Source organism: Phyllostomus hastatus, unplaced genomic scaffold (genome assembly GCF_019186645.2).
Source record: "Phyllostomus hastatus isolate PE091 unplaced genomic scaffold, TTU_PhHast_1.1 phas_contig_432, whole genome shotgun sequence".
In the NCBI taxonomy this organism is placed as follows: domain Eukaryota; kingdom Metazoa; phylum Chordata; class Mammalia; order Chiroptera; family Phyllostomidae; genus Phyllostomus; species Phyllostomus hastatus.
In genome coordinates, this window is record NW_025333880.1 from 3942623 (window position 1) to 3965543 (window position 22921).

General features: G+C 37.0%; 1 protein-coding gene across 2 annotated transcripts in view; it reads left to right on the forward strand.

The window, feature by feature from the left end:
- ACSS3 (acyl-CoA synthetase short chain family member 3) overlaps nt 1-22921 on the forward strand; it is a 161119-nt gene that overhangs the window by 26172 nt on the left and 112026 nt on the right. The window contains exon 2 of one of the 2 annotated variants that reach the window (XM_045845022.1): nt 7317-7461. The exons of the other annotated variant lie outside the window; for it this stretch is intronic. Coding sequence (XP_045700978.1) covers nt 7317-7461 — 145 coding nt within the window. The remainder of the gene's footprint in view (nt 1-7316; nt 7462-22921) is intronic. 2 annotated transcript variants of the gene reach the window in all.

Consider the following 22921-nt stretch of genomic DNA (forward strand, 5'->3'; position numbering starts at 1 on the left):
TCTCTACAAGAAACATCATCCCAGGGTAATTAAAAATAGTGACAATAGTGTGAAAGGCAGTTTGAAACAGTGCAGGATTAAGTTAAATGATAGAAAGTCATTGCAAATTTATATCATTTCCAAATAAGATAAAATACTGAAACATTAATTACCAAACATAAATTTATCCACTTTTTGCTTTCTTTAACAGAGGGATCTTACAGACCAAAATAGATTTGGTCTGTTAGTAACACATGTTTTGTGCAGTGCTAAGATATTTTTTTTGTGTGTGAAAAAGCATGTGCTGTTAGAACTCATGAAAAAATATTTATGTCTGCTAATCCACAGAATGTTAATGTAAAAGACAGTTCATGATTGCTTAATTCTTGGTTTTCACTAGAAGTTGAGGTTCCCGAGGGTTAAGCATCCTAACTGATAATTTGTATAATTAAACCTATTCTAAATAATAAGAGGAACATCACTGTGTGCAAGGAAAGTAAAATGTATGTTGCAGTAAAAGAAGCTATGAGGAATGAAATACATCTTGTTTAGGGAAAATAAAGTAATTTTCTCTAAAGAGAGACTAAAAACAAAAACTGGACAAAATTTGAATATAAAAAAAGAAAGTTATAGAGGTTTATAAGAAAAGACTCTTTGGAGAGGAATTTATGTTTGGTCAAGCTGATTAAGATTGAAATAAATTTATTTAAACATCAAAACTACACTGGCACAAAATTAGAATTGGTCTTCTCTTTTTGTTGGAAGGACCAGTTTTGTTGGACTTTTGACCTGATTTTGATAACAAATTGAAAGTTCCTTCACCTTTTACATAGCCTACCTAAAAACAAAGAGGTTGTACTTTGTCAGCATAATTTCTATGCTTCACGTTATCCCTGTGGTTAAGTCTCTGATTACTTAAGTTAACCTAGTCTCTTTAATATTAAAGGAGCTAAGTTTTGCTGGCAATTATGTAATGTTCTGTATTCACCTTTGAAATCTTTTATTGTCATTTTGGTTGAATAGATGATTAGGTACTGACTGATTCATAATGACCTATGACCCTGTTTAGTCAAGTGCTCAGTCCTTTTCATATTCTTGATGAACTTCTCCAAATCAAATTCTAAATGAAGTCCTTGTAATTCTTAGCTAACTTTGAGATTTTTAATAGGGTCCAGAAGATTTGTTCCCTCACATATAAAAGAGAAATATTAAATCAATTAGGCTTTCTTGAAATGTTAGATTATATGGGGAGCATTGTCAAATAAATGATGACTGACCTTCCTAGGTTCTACTGGATGGGTGAATATTATCAATATATTCATGTAGAGATTATATAAAATTTATGTCAAGGAGGGAGAAAATTTCCCCTTATCCCTCTTAAGTTAATATGACTAGACTAATAAAATTGACTTAAAACAGATTAAAAGAGGAAAAACTGATTTAATTTTGTGCATATAGGAAGATAAGTGGATATTCAGAGAGGAACTAAGAAAGCAGGAAGCTTTTATATCTTTTTACACAAAGTAACAAAAATTTGTTGAGGGGTCAAAAAAAACAACTTAGGTTTAGTTGCTCATTTGTGAGGAATCTAGGCAAAGGATGCACTTGAGTAGTAAATTAGTAAAAAAAAAAACAAGGTAGAAAGATTAGTTTATACATGTTTCTTCTCAGCCTTGAATTCTCTGATTCTGGTGATAAGGATGTCTCTCTTGGTCTCCAGGTGCAGGGGGGCACCTTGCACAGGGATTTATTTCTTGCTTCCTGGAGACAAAGGATGGTTAAAGTGTCCTTGCATTGGCTGGTTTTCAATTAATTTTAATTCAGAATAATCAATATTCCAAAGTGGCATATTTTGGAGTTGCCTGCCCTATCCCTTAACATTCTAAAATTCTGGCTAATAATATCAGTCATAACTCCAGTTATTTTCTTATAATGAGTATGTTATAGAAATAAAATTTGTCAATTTAGTTGTGATCAACGCTTATCGGATCTTTAAGAACAGGCATTTTTAAGTTTTGTCATTTATAGAGAGTTACTGTTTTACTTTGATGCCTCGTTTTTAGAGGAATTCATGGAAAGGACTCTGACAAATATTTTAGAATAGAAGTTTCTGATAACTTTCAGATCATACCACTGAATTGGATTTAAGGAAACTTTTGATCTTAAGCTGTCTATGACTTACAGCAATTTGGTAAAGTATATCTTTCTGGACAAAGATGAAACAATCACTTTTTTACTCTACCTGATCCCTCTGGAATTCAGAAACTATCAAATAGCATTCTTCATTTTCAGAGCAATATTACATATTATTTGAGTTCAATAAGAATCTGTTCTCCTTGTAGAGAGGCTACTGCTTCTTCTGTGGCTGCGATTCTATCACAGAAAATAAATTATGCTGACTTGGGGAACCCCTTTTGAACTTTAGTCATAATGGCTGGGTCACTCATTTCACCAGTCAGGTGATTCGACAGGTCTCCGATGCTTCTACATCATTTTCCCTGTGCCTACTACCTTTAGATCTTTGGTTCAGTGAATCTCATTATCATAACTCATGACCTGTGCCCACTGTGATTCATTTTCACTTGTACTTGGCAGAAAAATCTATATGGGAGTTGCTTAAGTTCTTATCTACTTGGAAGGTATTGCACAATCAGATTATTGGTTACATCTATTGCATTACCTAGTCAATCAGAGACTTAGCATTGATTATCACCCTTAAATTTACACATCACAGAATAAAACTAGAAATGCCAGGTGATGTCTCTGACAATGAAGGGATAAGATTTTCAAGAATTTTATTTCCACAGTGGGGTCTTGGTGCAAATGAATGTATGGTCAGAAATTTATCTAAAACTTTAGGGGCTATTACTGAGTCTATTGCCAAAGCCACGGCTGCACTAGAAAAATCCTTACATTTACTTGCTCAAGTTGTTTCAGATAACTGAATTGCTTTTGACTATATTCTAGCAGAACAAGGTTATATCTGTGTCACCACTGTGTACCTGAATAAATTCTTCAGGACTGATTGAAACACAATTGTACAAAAAAACAGAGAGCGAGCCCCCTAGTTATAGGTGCTTCTACAGGGCTTTTGGTCTTTTGACCTGTTTAGATGGGATGGTCTCGTGGTTTAGAATTATTCTACAATTTGAAATCAGTGTCCTGTTTTTAATTTTAGGACTAATTGCTGTTATCAAACCCTAAATCGACTGTCTTTCACAGTGCTATAAGAAGTCCACAAGAGTAATGGAAGCACGGCATTTTGAATTGATTTCTAATACATACAGGCCCTTTGGTGGACATTTAAAAGGCAAGACTGAAAATGATTTGAACACTAATGCTGAACTTTGCTAGCTTTTGCTTATTTCATAGGACTGGATGACAAGCCTTCCTCTGCTGTGGAACACTTGCTTCTCTGAGGTAGCTTAGAGACTCCCAAGAACACCACTTTCCCTCCTGCGTGGGATATGACGTACCAGGAACAAGCATTCCTGATAATAGGGGATCACAATGTGGAAAGAGGAGAAAATTGAGAAAATACACTCTGATTGACAAGTGATGCTTTTGAAAAAAAAATATCTTGATCAAAAGGGGAAAATGTGAAAATTAACATAAGCAGAGCCATTTTTAAATGGAACCGGAGCAGCCATTTCAGAAGAACTGCCTTCCATGTCCTGTTTCTGAACCTTTGAACTGGGCCAGACCCACCCACATTCCATGACACCAAGAATGAGAATTTCCTGGTGACAGGACTGATACAAGTGAAATGTTACCTAGTGACCACTTCACCTGACCAATCAGTGAAGTACAAATACGAAATCTTTTAAAAACAACTTACCTCATCTTCCTTTTTTATTTCATAAAAACCATGATTCCCTCTTCTGTAATCTGGAAACTATTTGAGTTTTACCTAAATCTGTTTACCCTGAAAATTGCAATTTTGGGATCCCAAATAAACACTTTGCCTCATGAATTGATTCTTGTATTTTAAGCTGACAAGATAGGCTGTGAGTTGGAGGTTGGCTGTAGATGATAATAATTTTGGACATATTTTTTCCAAGTATATGAAGCATGCTCACCAGCCTGCAGTGAGCGTGGAATGCTTCAGATGGCTCATTGAAACACGAGAAAAACATACACAGAGACAACCAGGTCCTGTGGGGAAGTAGGGACGGAATGGCCACTCTCCCTAGTGGGGAGTGCCCCGTTTCCATTCCCAAGCAGATTTTTATTAAGAGTACAGACTTAGTTTGTGGATTCACAGTCTGGCAGAAAAGATCAAAAGAAGTAGGTGACTTTCAAAGGTGCAGACAGAACCCCCACTGTGATTCTGGGTAGAGTTTGGAGTTTTATCATTTGAAAGGACTACAGGGCTCAAAGGGCTAGTTTCGGTTTCCTGTCTATACCTTCAAATTCTAATCTAATAACATCCTCCAGCAAACAGATCTCACAGGATCTTGCATATTCTATGTCCCAGGCCTGATAACCCTGGGGGTCCACCGTCTCTGGTCTGGGCTGCACTGCCCCTGCTATTTACGATGGCCTGAGTCAGGCAGAGAAGACAAAGGCAGCTAGGAGACTTGGATTTCTCACATCTAAAAACAAGGACTCAGGCTTTGACAAAGCCAAGGGGGCAGGGTTGATGTCCACCACCCCTCCATTTCCACAGTCCCAAGTCTCTTCCCTGAGGCCTCCTCATGATCATTCCTGTCTTAGGTGATTCCCTCCGTGGGAAATCTTACCCATCATTGGCTAACTGATCAAGCCTAGGAGGCCAGGCACAGGACAGGCAGCGTTCATGCCAGGGGAATAAGTTTTGTCTCCTTAGTGGCTCCTGGTCCGGAGGTCTGTCACTCAGTCTAGGTCACAGGGGTTTACAGCTTCCTGAGACCAGGTAGGGTGGTCCCCAACAAGTATAAATGTTCAGTGGACTATGGGCTATCAGTGTACGAGAAAGGAGATTAGGGCTAAAGCCAATGGCGGAGGTTGAAACCACACGAGTGTGGAGATCACTTAGAGAAAGTATGTAGAGTGAATAAAGGAATGGATATAGAATGTTCGAGCCTACTGTCAATTAAAATTTTGGCAAAGGAAGAAGATTCCATGAAAGATATTGTTGGTTTGCAGACCAACCCCTTGCACAGAGAAGGCAATAAGAAACCAAGAAAGAGGCAGGCCATTCCAGATTGGTAGGTAGCAGATTTAATAAGCAAGGCAACTTACATTCCAGATTTGTCTTTGGTGGCTGCAAGATGAGTAGATCTCTGCATCCACCCACTAGAATCTTAAACATTTATATAGAGGTCTTAACTGGATTCAGTCATATATTCAATCCGAATAGTCTCAACAACACCTTACTCAAGGTTATGTCTTTGGAGAGGCTGCTAGTTTGGAATAGTAGGTGCTATGTTCACTGCAAAGATGGGGGGAGAGTGAGAAGCCTCCGAATGTCTGGGTTGAGCTGAAGGTGAATTAGAAAGTAAATTTTCCATGAATATTTGGAACTGAAAGTGCCCCTTTGTGTGACATGTCAAAACATGATTGAATATTGAGTACAAAAAAGTGGTAGAGTAGAAGTTGTAGATAAAGGAAAAAAGAAAAATGACATCAAGATACGTTCCAGCAATTCAACCTTCATGTGTCTGAAATGCAATCTTTTCAGAAACAAAAGCAAATATAACAACAAAAAAGTGCATAGGGATATCTTGTAGGAAACTTAGGTAACATCTTTTCTTATTTTTGCTATAGATATTGAGTAAACTTTACCTTTTTCTTGATGAATTAGTTAATTATGGCTATAATTATGCTGCATATCAAGTAACCATAAAATCTCCCCATCATGAAAAGCAGTTATGTCCATGTATGTGTAGATTGTCATGGGATCAGCTGATCTAGGATGTGTGTAACTGGAAACGTTACTCCAAGACATATCAGGCTGGGTTGAGCTTTCTGCTTCTTGTGGGCTCTGTCCCCACCTGCAAGTATTTTTTTTCTGGGCTCCAGGCTGAGAAGGAAGCAGCAGTAACATTTGGAGGTTCTCCTGGAGAAAGCAGAGGTGAGGAGAAGAAAGACTAGTGTCCAAGTGCTTTTAGGCCTCTGCTTGCATTGTGTCTGCTGATTAAATAAAGCAAGTCACATGGATAAGCCAAAACCAAGGGAATTATTCTTCACAGGAGGTGGGGGTGTGGGGGAAGAGACAATGTTTTTGAACAAATATTGAATCTCTCACCCTGGGTAATTCAGAATCATTATGTTAATTACTTCTTGTGCTATGCTGTAAGGTAGTCATAGCCAGTGTTATTGAAGTATTTAGTGTTATTTGATTGTAATGAAATCATCCCTCCTCCTGCTGCCTTCTGAATCTATTACTACTTAATGCTGCCACTGTGTCTATAGCTGTTCTTAATTCCTGCTTAATTTCACACAAGACTCTTTGAGTGAAGACCTGACAGTGATACTCAGCTACTTAACAGGAATTTTCTTGTTTCTTCAATATTTTTTTCCTGTTATTTGGTGGTGTTATAATGTTTGTTTGTCTGACAAATGGACTATTATTATGCTGTGTTTTTACTCTAATCCCTTCCTCCTCAAAAATTGGTAAAACTTTAGTCTTTTCTTTTCATAAAAATGAGTTGTATTTTCTTAAAAATGTATTTCCATTCATCTGCATGATGTCTGTATTTTCGAAGGAAGGCATTGATCAATTAGGTGAAAAGTACTGAATTGCAAAATTTCATAAAAATTAAAATTTTATATGCAATGCATTCTTTATTAAAATTACAAAGCATTTCCAACATGTGGAAAGAGACTATATATTTTTTATGTAATTGCAGACATCATATTTCATTGAAACTAATATAGTATCTGTCTGTCTATCCATATAGATATCTTTCAAAGGAGACTTGAATTTTCCAGTAAGTCTGGCTTTTTTTTTTCTTTTTTGCAGCAGCTGCCCAAGCTTCAGCCATACATTTATCATTTGCTCTCTCAGCCTATTGCATCTGTGCTGCACTTTCATCCAATTCATTTTATCGATGTAGATTATTTTATTGCTCTATACTCTAGTTTCATCCTACACAATAAAATCCACAAAGATGTCACCTGGAAGAGTGAGGTATTTTTTTAGTGTACATAAAAGTAAATACATAATCATTAAAGTCAAAATGTCATTTCTGTACCATCTTACACATCTAGTTTATACGATCGTTACCTGGCATAACACACACAGGAAAGCACTGTTTTAAGTGTAGTGCTGCCAAGCTAGAAATGCACAAATCTAGTTAAGTATCAGTGACCTTTGAAGAGTAATTCACTTTTACCTTCCAATTATTTTTCAGGTTTGTGGAAGGAATGCTTAACATTTGTTATAATGCCGTTGATCGTCATATTGAAAATGGTCAAGGAGATAAGATTGCGATCATCTACGACAGTCCTGTTACAAACACTAAGGCAACTATCACCTACAAAGAAGTCCTGGAGCAGGTAACACCATGAGTTTCCTGTACATGTCATTTGGAAGTCACACAGAATTTTTTTACATAGCATACATTATCATTGTAAAGCCTTTGATTCTCTTAATACATTGACATGTTACCATATTTTTCTTCTGATGCACAGTGGAAATAGAGGTGTACTAACTCATTGAAAGTGTTTTTATTCCTTAAATTTATATTTTATGGTACTGGAAATCTCTAAGAATATGTTTAAGTCCTTTGTGGCCTTTGTTTTTCATCCCTCTTGCCATCACTTCTTCCAGCCATTCTAAATTTAGCTTTTATACTATTGAAGCTATCTCCCAGCTTTCCTCTTACTCATGTCAGATCATCACTTAAACTGACACCAGAGTTTTTTTTTCTTAAGAAACAACATATTACTCCATCCTACCTAGATTTTTTTTCTTAAAAATCGCTGTTACTCAGAGAATAAAATGGCGACTACTGTGACCTATATGATGCTTTAGATTCTGATCATGGCATTGCTCAGTTTTATTTCCCAATGTCTGTGGCCCTGAACACAATGATTTTTTCACCCTGGGTGTCCTGTCACTCCCTTAGGCACTCTTGGCCCTTTGTAGCTCTTTGCCTGTGTTCATTCCTTACCCTCATTTACTTTCTTTTTTTTTTTTCTCTCACCTGTGCAGTTTGTGTGCAAATTGTGGTATTGAAAAATGAATTATGAGATTTTCTTTTAACATTAGGGTAAGAAGGGGGTTTCAGAAGCAATTACAACAGCATTTGAGCATTGTGGACAGTGGGAGGGCTATTCTAGCTGTGTGGGGCACTTACCATATTCCACCAGGTACAATGTGCAACCTTATTTTTCCCTCAAAAATTTGCACATAAAATGTGCATTATACATGGTAAAATATGGTATCTACATCTGATTTAAAGGGAGATGTTAGTGTGAACTGGGGTTTGTCAACCTTGACACTACTGACCTTTTAAGTGAGAAAATTCTTTGTAGTGGGGTGCTGTTGTAGCAGCATCCCCCTTCTCCACTCATTAGATGCCAGCAGCAGCACGCCTCTCCCAGTTGTGATCGTTGATGATGCCAGATGTTGCTAAATGTCCCCTGGGTGGCACAATCACCATTAGTTGAGAACTACTGGTTGAACAGAGTCTGTCCTACTAGGATTTGCAATCACTTGCCCTTAAATTAAGGCTCTTTGAATTGCAGTTTTTCTTTTGCTTTTTAAATATATTTTTAGAAAGTTTGTTCAACTCTCCCTGACTCTCTGAAATTAATATCCTTTTGCAACAGCAATGTTCCTGTTTAACCTTCTGAGAGAATACGAGAACGGCAACTGAGACAAAACAATGAGCTCCCCAATCCTGAGTTCTTGCAAATAATCATGAGAAAAAACAGAAGCCAATTTTGCTCAGGCCAGATAACAATCCCAGCCTCAGTTGATTTAAATGTTGAAGAATTTATGAAAAGGGAAGACTGAACAACCAGACTCAGAAAAATGCCACACCCCAAAGAAGGAACAGCGATGCGGGTTAGGAGAACCCACAGATTTTCTAGTAACTAGACTTGCTGACTTGAATCAATGTCCTATAGATTGACAGAGGAGGAACACCTAATTAGCCCGATGATTTAGGTTACATGCCTAAGGTACCAGGCAGCAGGGAAAAAATGTCTTGTCCTCTCTGAATTTCATCATAGGAACTGGGGCCCTGCCTCCTTGTAGGACTCTAGTTAGGGAAATCCAGCCTAATAAGAAGAGATAGCCCAAGACAGAACAACACAAAATAATTTTGAAAATATACTATTGGTAATTTATATTGTTCAGTAGGTAAGAGCTGTGTGTTTTCTCAATAAATTATACCGAAAACTCATACTGGGGCTGAAGAGGATAGGCACTCTGTTACCGAGTGACTTTGCTGTCATCTGAAGCCCTGCTTTAATTAGAAAGCATGAATTTCTTGATAACCTGTTATACTCCATGTTGTATTTTAGGTTTGAATTTTCAGCTTTTAGACAATGTTTATTCTTTCATTAAAAACTCGTTCTTATTTAGGCATATTATCACACTCTCATTTTATTAATATTAAAGCCCAAGATGCTGGGAAATCTTAATCAATATATAGATTAGGAAGCTAATTTACATATTATAAAAATGGTCTCTATATCAACATGTTATATTTGATACATAACCAAACAGCAGAGTCAAAGAAAAAAATTTAGAGAAACCTAAAATCTGGAGAGTTAAATAATGGTTATTGTTATTTTCATCTTCTGTTTTCTTTTTAATCAAGTACATAAACGTATATGATAAATATAAATCCACATTTGACTTAGAAGCTGTTTTGCTTCTCATCTTGATTTTCTAATATTAAGTGTAGACTCAGACCCTTTTGAGGTTTGTCCTGGTTCATTGGTTTCACTTTAGCTTGTCATCAAAGTACTTAAAAGGTCTGTTTCTCTCACCTGCTGACAGCGTCTGATTCCCCAGGCTTTTCTTCTCCAAAGTAAAGGAAGAACTGTTAGGAAAGAGAGAGGCATTGTGTTCCACTTTGATTACTTTGGTTCCCTGTGGCCTTTATTTCATTAAGTAGAGAAGACAAAGAAAGATTTAATGGGTAATGCCTTCTCGAACAAACAGAAAGAAGTGCCATTGTACTTTGCTTGTTTTAATCTCTCCTGCCTCATTTCTACTGGGAGTTTCTGGCAAAGTAAAACTTTAGTTAGCATTTCTTATTTAATTAGTGAACCAACTCATTTTAAGCTAAATTATTTTACTGACATGAAAGAACTGGAGGTTTTATAGAATGATTCAGAAGTAGAGCTTTTTCACAAATTGCCATCTTTTGTGTGGATCCGATAAATTGAATAACTCTATAATTTTTGTAGAGAAATTTGAGCCTGGTTTAAGATCAATCCTGCCACAAATATTTGTTTTATATGCCAAACCTTGTTGGGAATATAGGATACCAGGTAAATGGACCCACCCCTGATTTTCAAGGGACTAAACTACCATGTAAACACAGTAAAGAACATGTTGGGGGTAGTGTTATATTCTCTGAAAATGTGGGAAAGTACCCAGCTAGTGAGAGGCTGATAGTAGGAAGGCTTTCTGGAAGAGTCAATACCGGAAATTAGCCCAAATGGCCAAAAGTGGGTAGGAAAAAACTGTGGGGAGAGGGAGGTCTTGCAGAGAGAAGGAGCAGGTCCTACAGGGAGATACTGAGGGAAGAGCAAAGCTAGTGCCCCTGCAGTGACTTTGGTGAGAAGTGTCACACAAGGGGTCAGGGAGAGATAGGGCTAGACTGAGCCAGACTGGAGGACTGAGAGTGCCACACGGTGTATTTGTATTTTATTCTGAGGGCCACGGAGAGGAAAGAACAAAATCCAACTCTGTGACCTATGGCTCATAGTGACCTGTTTCTGTGACCTACTCCTGTGACCTCTGTAGTGCTCTGAACTCCCCAGCTGTCCTGCCTCCCACAGTCAACTCCCCTGGCCTGCTCCACCCCCACCTGAGAGCTTTTGTACTCTCCAGCCCTCTGCTTGAAGTAGTTTAGTGCTGTTTTCTCTTGTAGAATAGTAAATTCCTTGAGGGCAGGGTTTTTTGTTTTGTTCCCAGAGAACAGTGCTTGGTACATAGTCAACATTTGTTGAATGGTTGAGGAATGGATGAATGAAATACCATTTGAAATTTCTAGGTGACTCTAGTTTCCCTTATTACAGAAACTTATCTTTGAATTGTATCAATAATAGAACTCGATCTTTTCTCCAAGTAGATTTTAACTTAATATCTGGCAAGGATTTTAGATTATTTATATTTGGCTTGGTAGTTCAAAATAAATATTTCCTCCTTCAATTTTTCACATACATAGCTCAGATCAGCATTCCAGGAGACATGTATGTGTTCATTGTGTTTCTCTTCTTAGCTTTCTTCAAGTTAGTAACCTCAGTGAAATAAAAGGTGTGTGTGTGGGAGAGTTTGTATATGTGTATATAATATACATACAGTGTTTATCATTCTTAGAAACTCCTACATTGAGTTTATTTTCTCCATTTCTAATTTTACTTAGAATTTACCTTTATATATGGTAAATTTGTTTTATTTGTATGTAATGATTATATATTTTTGTATCTATTCACTAAATAAGAATATGATTCCCTAAAGGGCATTGGAGAAATTTTCATGAAAATATGTATACAGGGAAAATTGATGAAACAGCCTAAGCTGATTTTTTTAATTTAATTTAAACTAAAAATGTCTATTATCTCTATGAAAGGTAATTTTTGGAAATATAATTATGGCAGTGGTTGTAATTATGAAGGTTGAATAATTTAGAGTAGAAAATTACTCTGAAATCTAGGGTCATGTCCCGTAAGTTCTCCTGAACTCTACCCTTTAAGATACTCTCTTCAAAGTGTGAATCTCATTGTCTCAGAAAGATGTCAGGGTGAGATAATATGATATTCATTTGTCAGTCACATCATTAGTATTTTCTCAAGTAAAAACCTAAAACAAAAACCAGATGATGCAGAAAGTCAGTCCTGCCGATGGTTGTCTTGTTAAAGTGAAAGGATACAACAGTGCCTATTAAGAGTTTCCTTTCTGTAAACTTCCGAAATAAGCAATACAAAGTCCGTTTGGGTTACAGTCAGCTCCACTAAAAACTATCTCTGTAAGATAAGTTACCCTTTTCATGCTTGGTAAATAGGTGAGTGATGCTAGTATGAGAATGAACTTCCAATAGTTCATGTATGATTTTTCCTAATATGTAATTTTTTACAAACTTTTATTGAAGTATAGTATATTCAGATTAGTGCATAGCTCATAAATACAGTTTGTTGAATTTTCACAAATAGAACATGCCATGTGACAAGATCTGTCATATACCCAGAGACAGAATATTCCCAGTCCCCTATATCCCTGATTATACCTCCCTTCAGCCATTTTCTCCCCGTGCTCACATGATTATATCTACATATCAAAAGACCACTCACGATGGAGTTTACCTGCTTTTGAACTTTGAATAACTGGAATAATAGAATGTACTCTTTCCATCTGGCTTTTTTTCACTGAGCATTTTGTGTATGAGATTCTTTCATCTCACTGCTAGGGGCTGTAGTTTGATCACTTGGGTAATGACCAGTTTGTGCTACCACAAATGATGCTGCTGTGCATATGTTTGCGCACTGGTGTTTGTGGCCAATATAAGCAACTGGTTTTGGGAATGTGCTTAGGAGTAAGATGGACACTTCATGGAATGTACACAAGTTCGGTTTGCATAGATAGTGCCAAATAATTTTCCAGAGTGGTTGTACCAATTTATATCCCTCTTCTGGTACATGAGCATGCTAGTTGTCAACACTTGATACTGAGAATCTCAAGTTTTAATTTTGGCCTTTCTGATGAATGTATAGTGATACTGTATTGTGGTTTAAAGTTGCTTTTCCCTAATGACTAGTGAAGTTGAGCTCCTTTTCCTGTGCTTCTTCACCATTTTTTGTTGTACTTTTCTCAAGGGCCCATTCAGATTTTTACGCATTTACTTTTCTATTGCAATTCTTACCATGTTAGCAAGCTGTGGGTGAAACTTTCTCACATTTCAATAAAATACCATATTATTCTCTGAAAACCTCAAGAAAAAATAAAGATGTTTTAATGGGAGTGTCGATTAGGTGGCTTTAAGAATCTAAAGCTGAGAAGAGAGTCTTTTCTATTTTAAATATAACTAATGATAAAATCTACACTTTACTCATCTCTACTAGTCTTTCTTTGGAGGGATATTGGGAAGCAGATGTTCTCTGGTAGAATAACTTAAAGCAGAAAGCACGAGCCCAGTATTGAAGGCTAGAAATGACCTACTCAGGAGGCTGCTGCACTACTACAGTTCACAATAAAAGGCTCTAGTTATGTTTATTTTGAGTGGTCTTTCTCAACCTTATTTTCCCGTAAGCCTCACTATTTTTGTGATTTATTTTGTATAATACAAGGGTGCATCATGAGTTTTAGCAGAAACACATATTTAATTTGAAATGAAAGATGAGTATATACCAACTCATGATTTATTTTTTTATAGTCAAATTGTAACTGGAACTTTATTTTGAATTACTTTTAGAGTCAATAAAATTTAAGTTAGATTCTGAGAGTACTCCATGTAAAGAATATAAATATTAGATCAATTTAATAGATAATATAGGAAGAAATTAATTAAATAAAAAATCATTTTAGTATTTCCTAGCTTCTTTTTTTGTTATAGCCATGTATTCAAAACTAAAAAGGTCTAAGAATAATTTTTACATCAACTCAAAACAACAACAATGTAACCAACTCTTTAGAATTTGAAATCTTAGCCAGATTTTTAAAAATGGTGTCGTTTCTGAAATCAAGATGGCTGCTTGAAGTGGAAACTCACTTCTTTTCTTTGCTCCCTATTCCAGAAGCTATTTACTCATGCTTTGAAGTCCAGAAGTCTTTACTTGCACCTTTCATATGCAGTTTACTTTTGCTTTTTATTTTATTCGTTAGTGTACTTACATTACTAATGTACCTATTTATTAGTATACCTCTCAACTGAAGTAAATACATCTTGAGAATAGAGGTTATATTATACTTATTTATTTTGCCTACACAGTGACTAATACGGACCTCGTAGTATAAGCTCATGTTATATATTGAGTTTATAAGAAGAACATTCACTATCTCATTCATTAAGAAGTGAATAAAAATATAATTTTGTTTACAGGAAATCATTATTTCCAAATATATCACTTGTATCCTCTACATTGTGATAATTTTTTACATTGCAGAATTTTAATTTAACTTTTTATTATTTTTTAATCTTCACCTAAGATTTTTAGAGAGAGAGGATGGGAGAGAAAGAGAGACTGAGAGAGACAGAGAGAGAGAGAGGGAGAGAGAGAATATTGATGTGAGAGAGAAACATCAATCAGTTGCCTCCTGTACACGCCTGACCAGGGATTGGACTCATAACCTAGGCATGTGCCCTGACTAGGAATTGAACCGTCAGCCTTTCAGTGTATGAGACCACACTCCAATCAATCTAGCCATACAGCCAGGGCAGGAAATTTTTATTTTTTAATAGGGTGATAATCTTTCTTGTTTTAATGCATTGCCTGACTATAAAAGTTTATATCCTGCCTTACCTAAAGCTCTGCTTAAATTTACCTTACTTGTTCAATCTTAGAAACCTGGACATCTGGTCCATGGCTTTTATTCTTACACATGTTTAATTAATTTGTTATTATTCATTAATAGGTATTTATTACATGACTTGTCTTATCTTCAAGTTGGCTAGATGGTAACATTTATAAAATTAACACAACGAATTCAGTAGATCATCTGGCTTTGAATTTAATTTGTTGGACTGGAATGATGATGACATTAAATTTATTTATTCAAAGCATACTGTTAGTGTTACAGAACAAAAGTGTGGTTCAGCTGTCTGTTGTCAAACACAGGCGTACTCCAAAGACAAAATTTGGTGGGGAAGGGAAAAGGTCTATTAAAATGTTGTATAATTTGGGGATTGGGAGACTCCCAGGTCCAGGCCTGTTTCTTCAGCAAAATATAGGGAAAAACCCATTTGTTCCCCCCAAAACTGAAACACAAAACCATGCCCAGAAATCCTATGCTATCCTTATCTGCCCTTTTTGGAGCCCAAGGTTGCTAAGCAGACATCTTTCCAGGTTCAGGCTTCTCTCTGGAGTGTGCATGTAGGACTGGTGCCACCATCGCAGTTTTGTGGCTTCCCGGCTTCCAGCCCTGGGGGCCTGGGACCTGGGGCCTGCTGCCTGGCCACACAGCTTTCAGGGCCCATTGGCCATGACTGCTCCAGCTCTCGACAGGGCAAGCAAGGGTAATAAAAGGTTGCGTGTTTTCCCTGTTCCTCCATTTAAATCTAGTGACTCCAAATTTCAGGCACTTTGGAAGGGGTCAGCTCCCCAGCCAATCCTGTTCTTTTCCCAGGCTAGACTGGCAGGTCAGCACCTCCCCCCGCCACCACGTTCTGGGAGGGAGCAGGAGGTCTTTTCCCTTTGTTAGATGCCCTTGCCAGCCTCCTGCAGACTGTGCAGATCTCTCTTCTGTGGCATCTCTGCCTGGGGCCAGGGAAATCTGCTCCCATGTGCCACACTAGCAGCTGCTTGTCCCCCTCACCCCCCCACCCTGCCTTGTGTGTTTCCTGTGAACCCTCCCTCACTCCGGGGGACCTGGCCAGGCACCAGTATCATTAGGACACCTGTGTATCTGGTACTACTATGGGTACCAGGGATCACAGTAGTGGACAGTATAGTCTTTGCTCACAGGAAAATGACATTTTAACGGGGGAGGTATAAGTAAAAACATAACACAATATAACTGAAAAAATATGTAAGGCTACAGAGTGACTGGGGCTGCCATTTTAACTAGGTTTGTCAGGGAACACTACTTGCCTTTGAAGAGATGACCTAGTGACATAGATCCAGAAGATGACTGGGAGTGAACCATGTGAACATTTGAGTGAAAGCCATTACTAGGGAGAAGTCCTGGAGCAAGAATATACTTGGGCCATTGGAGAGAGCCTGGAGGCCAGGGATGAGAGGAGAGTGGTAGAAGATGGGATTGGGAGAATGTCCAAGAGTCAGATCATGTTGGACCTTGCAAGCCAAAGTAAAGACTATGTTTTATTCTAAGTATAATGGGAAGCTCTATCCTGTTGGAGAAATCACTTTGGCTTCTCTGAAGAAAAAAAGACTGTAGTGGGCAGGATTGTAAACAGGGAGATGACAAATGATCCAGAAGAAAAATGAATAGGCACCACTTAGCTAAAATCCCCTTAGCAGTAGCAGCAGCATTTGCTTGCCTGCAGGCAATTAAAGGGTGGCATGTGGTGTGTGCCATGTGGAAACTATTCCTTGTATGTGTCTCCTCTTGAATCTCTGACTATACCTACTGGGTTTGAAGAAGTCTGACTCTGCCAATCATAGAGCAACCACCTATAAATACCTGGTTTGCTCCCCATCTTTTGCAGTGCTTTTAATGTTGTACTCCAAGGGAAGGTTTCTGTATAATTTTCACATAGGATCCTAGGAAAAGTGCTTTAGTTCTCTTTCTTTCAGTTGTATTATGTAAAAAATCTACTTGGACATTTGTCATCATTTACAATTGCCCAATGACTGATACAAATTTTTTTAAAAATTCTTAAATGTTAGGTTGAAGGCTAAGCTGCTAAAATTAATATACCAATAACAGAGTGGTTAAAGATTTTGAAAATACATTTCTCATCCAAAGATTTTGAAGTTCAGTTTGGCACAACCCAGAAAAAATCTTATTGTCCCTTCATCCACCAGTTCATTGCCTTTGTCTTCACCTTTGAAGCTCAAACAGAGGGACACATGTCCTAACACTTGAGATGGTGGAAGAAGATGCAGAGAATTAGACATGCTGTTTTAAGGTCTATACTCAGAAATGTTATATGTGACCTGCCAGCACATCCCATTTGGCCATCAGCTGCAAGGAAGCCTGGGAAATCTAGTATAGCTGGATGAATTTTTATGAACATTCAGGAGTTTCTACCACAAATATTTTTACATTCTATAGGTAAAATAAATACCAGAATTTATATATAAATGAGTGTAAACCATTAATGACAATATATAATGAGCCCAGGGAAACAAATAAAAGCTAGAAATAAAGTCTCATAGGTAGCATGCTAGAGATAGAGAAGGAAGACATCTTCAGCGATATGTATTCCTCAGACATACACGGAATATTTAAGGTGTATCATTTACTGTATTAGGCAGTGGGTACAGAAGGGGAATAAGACATAGTTTCTGCATTCAAGTAATTCATAGTGTACCTGATGAGAAAAAGACAAGACCAAATGTGTAATAAAATAGCAAGAAAGCTTTGTGCCTTTGTAGCACTGAGGAAGAGGGGACCAGCCTGGCCCTGGCAGGCCAGAGAAGGTTTTGCTGAGGAAGTGGTACATTAGCTAAGTCATGAGAGAAAGATGGGCATATGTGCTGTGGACATGGGTGGTCTCCTTATGAGTGTCCCCGAAGGACTGCAGCAGATGTGTTTGTTCAAGAGTTGGATCCGAAGTCGTTAATGATGCTGGTGGGTAAAGTATTGTTGAAGGGTGAAGGCAGTTTTTAAATTCAAGGAAGAATAGAATAGGAAAAAAATTGTTCCTACAAGTAGAAATGGGAGGAATTGATAACAATTATTCTTTATCTGTTGACTAGCACCTGTACCTGTTACATAGTTATCAACTTTAGGACAGCTGAACGCATCAACACTTTTAGTTTCTGACTTTGATCATGTATGAAATTGTGAAATTATTTGACCTGACATGTTTTTATAGCTAGTAGAGGATAAAGCTAATTAACATAAATTGAAGACATTGAGTGGCTCTAGTGATGTAATAAAGATATGAGGATAGACTCATATTTTGAGTCTATGAAACAAAATATTTTCTTTTTTAAAAAATTAACTTATTGTTCGTACTATTGAAACAGATATTTTTCATATAAAACTTTTGAAATCAATAAATTTGTAGATATTTATTGTGATGCTATAACATTATTTTAATTCATTTGGCAGTTTTATGTTCACATATGGGCACTTGTAATAGTTAAGTAAAATAAATTTAAATAAATCAATGAAAGGTTGCATTTGATAGAATTGTTGTCAAGATTAGAGAACTGGGAAGTTGATTATTCATTTTTTCATGCCATACTTGATTTAAGATAATTTCATTTCCACTATACAACTGAATTACATTAACTTCATTATATATAGTTTTTGTGGGAAATTTGACCTACTTATGAATATTTATGATAAATTCTTGATATACATGATTTATGTTTGCTTTGCTTATTAGTTACTGGTATATGCATTATTTTTGTGAATTTTTCATTTTTAAAAAATGTGTGTGGCTCCTTTTGTTGAGTGACGTTAATGCCATTGGAACAGACTCAACTGCTGTAGTGATCTCATGTCCTTGTGCCCCTCCCGGGTATTTATCACGTTCTCTCCGAGCTCTTTGTACAAATGGATTGACTTTCAGGATATACTGGCTGACAATGCCATAAAGGTTTACAGGAGCACAGCTGAATGCTGGGAAGTGTGGTTGATGTAGCCAGAATAGTTATGTTTTACTGTCTGTAAAAATGCCAGAGGTGTTTGTTTAATTAAAGCTTTGATTAAATAATCAGTACAGAATTAATCTGAATGATGCAGGTTCCGGCTGACAGCTCATGCCTTTTCATATTTGCCTTACATTGTGAGGGAAGACTTAAAGAAACCATTTTTTTCTCCAAAATTTGAGACTTACCAACACTTTGTAAAGGAAAAACATTCTTACATAGTTTTTGTACTGACTTAAATTATTTTTATTTTACTGTATAGTTAAAACTAGGCCTTCATACTGTCTTTAAACTCAATACATATACAAAGCCATGTCTGATTTATGAACAGGTTCAAAGCAAATCTACAAAGTCAGTTAAGCTCAAATTGGCAATGTTAATTTTATATAATGAGTGACATTTTGCTGAAATAAATGACATTGCAAAGTGCTTATGGTTCTGAGTACTGTGGTTGTATGTCATTTAAATCTGGCAACATGTCTCTGTGATGCCTCAAATCTCTGCTCATAGGAATACTTGGATTTTCAAGCCTTTTACTATACAATGCACTGGGACATCATCTGGTCTTTATATGAGATCACATGAGATTATATGAGATTATAAAAACAAATGCAAAAATACAGTGGAATTGTATGTGTGCCAAATAAATCAGAATATGCTGTGTTTGTTTTTTAAATTGGCATCAAAATGAAAACACAAAGTTTAAAAGTTCTCATAGAGAACTCATGAACCCTGAAAATATCTCCACAGACCCCAGATTCAGAAACACTGCACTAAACAATTTATTAGATGAAGTGAAAGGCTTTAATTGACAGCATGAGCTACTGCTACTTTGAAAAGAATATTCTCCATAAGCCATTTGATGTGGTGTTTATAGCAGCCATAATGCAATTGTTTTAAAATAATAACTGTTTTACATTTTGTATAAAATGTTTTACATTTTATTACTGTACAAGTAAGTACGTAGGGAAATAATTACCACAGTCTTTATGTTTATTGAAGGAATACAGACATATCTAGATGACTTACATGAATGTGTACTGAACTGAATGTTCTTTACTAATAGTTTGTAGTAGATTCTGTAACTCTTTAAATATAAATTTAGAAAAATTTGCATGTTAACCATATTATGCTTGATTTTTAATGATATCTACATAAACAAATTTAAACGCAAAATTGTGAAAAGTGACTTCTCCAGTAGTTGAATTTTCTGTTTTATTTTAGTTCAGGTGGGTTATATATTTTTGAAAAAACTAATAAAACTTGCTTCAGGAGTTGGAATATTTTATTTAGAAACACTCTAGGAAGCATACAGAAAGTAATCAATTTTGAACTGAGCTGTGTTTTAAAAATTCATTTGAGAACTCTTTAATTGGAATTTGTACTATATTTCCCATCTATCTATGAATAGAACTTTTCTGCGTGGTGCTTGGTTTCCAATCTAGCCACCAAACTGCTTAACACATGACATCACTGAAATATAGTGCATGAACAGTAAAAAGTAATAAAGTTAATATTCTTGTAATGCCTCATACTAAGGGAAGGAAATAAAGTGAATTCAGATTATGAATTATTTGGAAATATTGGTGCTCAAGAAAACCAGGTTCAACTAGAGGGAAGTGCAGAGACAGATAGAGACCAATGAAGAAGTTTGGAGAGGTCTTCCCAAGCATTTCAAAGAGCGATAGAGACTGTTACTGTGGAGGAGGCAAGTGGAGGTGGTCTGTGAGAAAGAGGTTGCCTGAGGTGGGGTAAACTGAATGGGGTAAACAGAGGAAGGAAAGCCGCATATCATAGCGTGGTTTCCCAACGAGAAAAGGAGGACATTGTGAGAATCAGCTGGGCACAGATGCATGACGTAACCATGGAGTTTGGCCTTTCTAGTAGATGGAGGTGGGGTAAGAGTAAACAATGTATTCGAATTGAAGCTTATAACTTTCAGAATATCAATTTTATCTGGTATTCTTACACAATGTAAGAAAACTACATTTTCAGACAGTTTGTGAGTTTAGACACAATATCCACTTAAATAGTATAGTTTTAAATGATCCTGACTTTGTGTAGTCACCCCCAAAGGGTCCCTTCTGTTTTCACCTCTCTGCTTACACTGGTTAAATTCTTTAGTTTAACAACACAACTCTCTTGCTAATATCATCCCGCATCTTGCAGTTATTCAACTTACCTCCATGGCAGAACTCCAGACCTGGATCAACCCATTTCTTGACCGTCCTCCCTCCTGTATTTCAATCTGCTGAATCCCGTTTTAGAAAATGAGCACACTCCAGATATGGGTTTACTGTTTTCCAGTGTTCACTGGGATGTCAATCCTGCATTTAAATTTTTTCTTTAGCATTTCCTTAATATGTTTTTGTCTGCCCTCCAGAGGTTATTTTAAACTTCTGACCTTTTCACCCCCATGCCTCAAGCTTAACAGGGAAGATTAATTCAAACCAAGGAACCAACTTTGTGAATGGCATCACTTTCCAACCTGTTGCTAAAACCAAAAACCTGGATCCATTCTTACACTTCCCTTCCTCCCACTGCTTCCCTGCCTCCAGCAGTCACCCATTCCCGCACAGTTGGCACTAGGTAGTTCTCAAATCATGTCATTGTTTTTTATCTGCATTGCCATGATTCTGTTTCTGGGAACAATTATTGCATTGTAAGATATGGAAAGTGACTGTTTCTAGGGATTCAACACTTTAAAATTATTACACATTTTTCTTAGGATAAATCTATACTTAACAGGGCTTATCAAAGTTCTAAACGATATGTGATATTATGCCTCTTTAGACCTCTCTGGCCCAACTCACGACCTGCTTCTCCAGGATACTTGCTCTAGCCATTCTGAACTTCCTCTATTTTCTTTCTTTTTTTTTTTTTAAGATTTTATTTATTTATTTTTAGAGAGGGAAGGGAGGGAGAAGAGAGAGAGAGAGAAACATCAATGTGCGGTTGCTGGGGGTCATGGCCCGCAACCCAGGCATGTATCCTGACTGGGAATCGAACCTGCGACACTTTGGTTCACAGCCCGCGCTCAATCCACTGAGCTATGCCAGCCAGGGCTCTTTTTTTTTTTTAATAATTATTTTATTGTTGTTCAAGAACAGTTGTCTGCATTTACCCGCCACCACTACCCCTCACCCCCAGCCATCCACATTTCCCTCCCCTGCTTCAACCCCCCCTTGGTTTTGTCCATGTGTCCTTTATAGTTGTCCCTGAAAACCCTTCCCCTCTCCCCACATTATCCTCTTCCACTCCCCTCTCGTTACTGTCAGATTGTTCCTAATTCCAATGTCTCTGGTTATATTTTGCTTTGTTGATTAGGTTCCACTTAAAGGTGAGATCATATGGTATTTGTCCCTCACCACCTGGCTTATTTCACTTACATAATGCTCTCCAGTTCCATCTATGCTGTCCCAAAGGGTAGGAGCTCCTACTTTCTTTCTGCTGCATAGTATTCTATATTCATATTTTATTGTTCATAGTTTTGATCCTCTTTTTCTTAAGTATGTCCCTGTCATATTTCATATAATAATAGTTCAATGATCATGAACTCGTTTAGTTTTTTTTCTTGTCTGGGAAGCTCCTTAGCTGCCTTTCAATTCTAGATGATAGCTTTGCGGGGTAGAGCAATCTTGGCTTGTAGGTCCCTGCTTTTCATGACTTTGAATGTTTCTTTTTTAAAAAATATATTTTATTGATTATGCTATTACAGTTGTCCCATTTCCCGCCTTCAGTCCCCTCCACCCTGTATACTCTCTCCCACCCACTTCTCCCCCCTTTAGTTCATGTCCATGTGTCATACTTATAAGTTCTTCAGCTTCTACATTTCTCATACTATTCTTACCCTCCCCCTGTCTATTTCCTAGCTACAAACTATGCTACTTATTCTCTGTACCTTTTCCCCCTTTCTCCTCCTCCCACTCCCCTGTTGCTAATCCTCCATGTGATCTCCATTTCTGTGGTTCTGTTCCTGTTCTAGTTGTTTGCTTAGTTTCTTTTGGTTTTGCTTTAGGTGTGGTTGTTAATAATTGTGAGTTTGCTGTCCTCTTACTATACATGTTTTTTTTTTTAATCTTCTTTTTTTAGATAAGTCCCTTTAACATTTCATCAAATAAGGTCTTGGTGATGATGAACTCCTTTAATTTGGCCTTATCTGAGAACCACTTTATCTGCCCTTCCATTCTAAATGAAAGCTTTGCTGGATAGAGCAATCTTGTATGTAGGTCCTTGCCTTTCATGACTTGGAATACTTCTTTCCATCCCCTTCTTGCCTGTAAGGTCTCTTTTGAGAAATCAGCTGACAGTCTGATGGGAACTCCTTTGT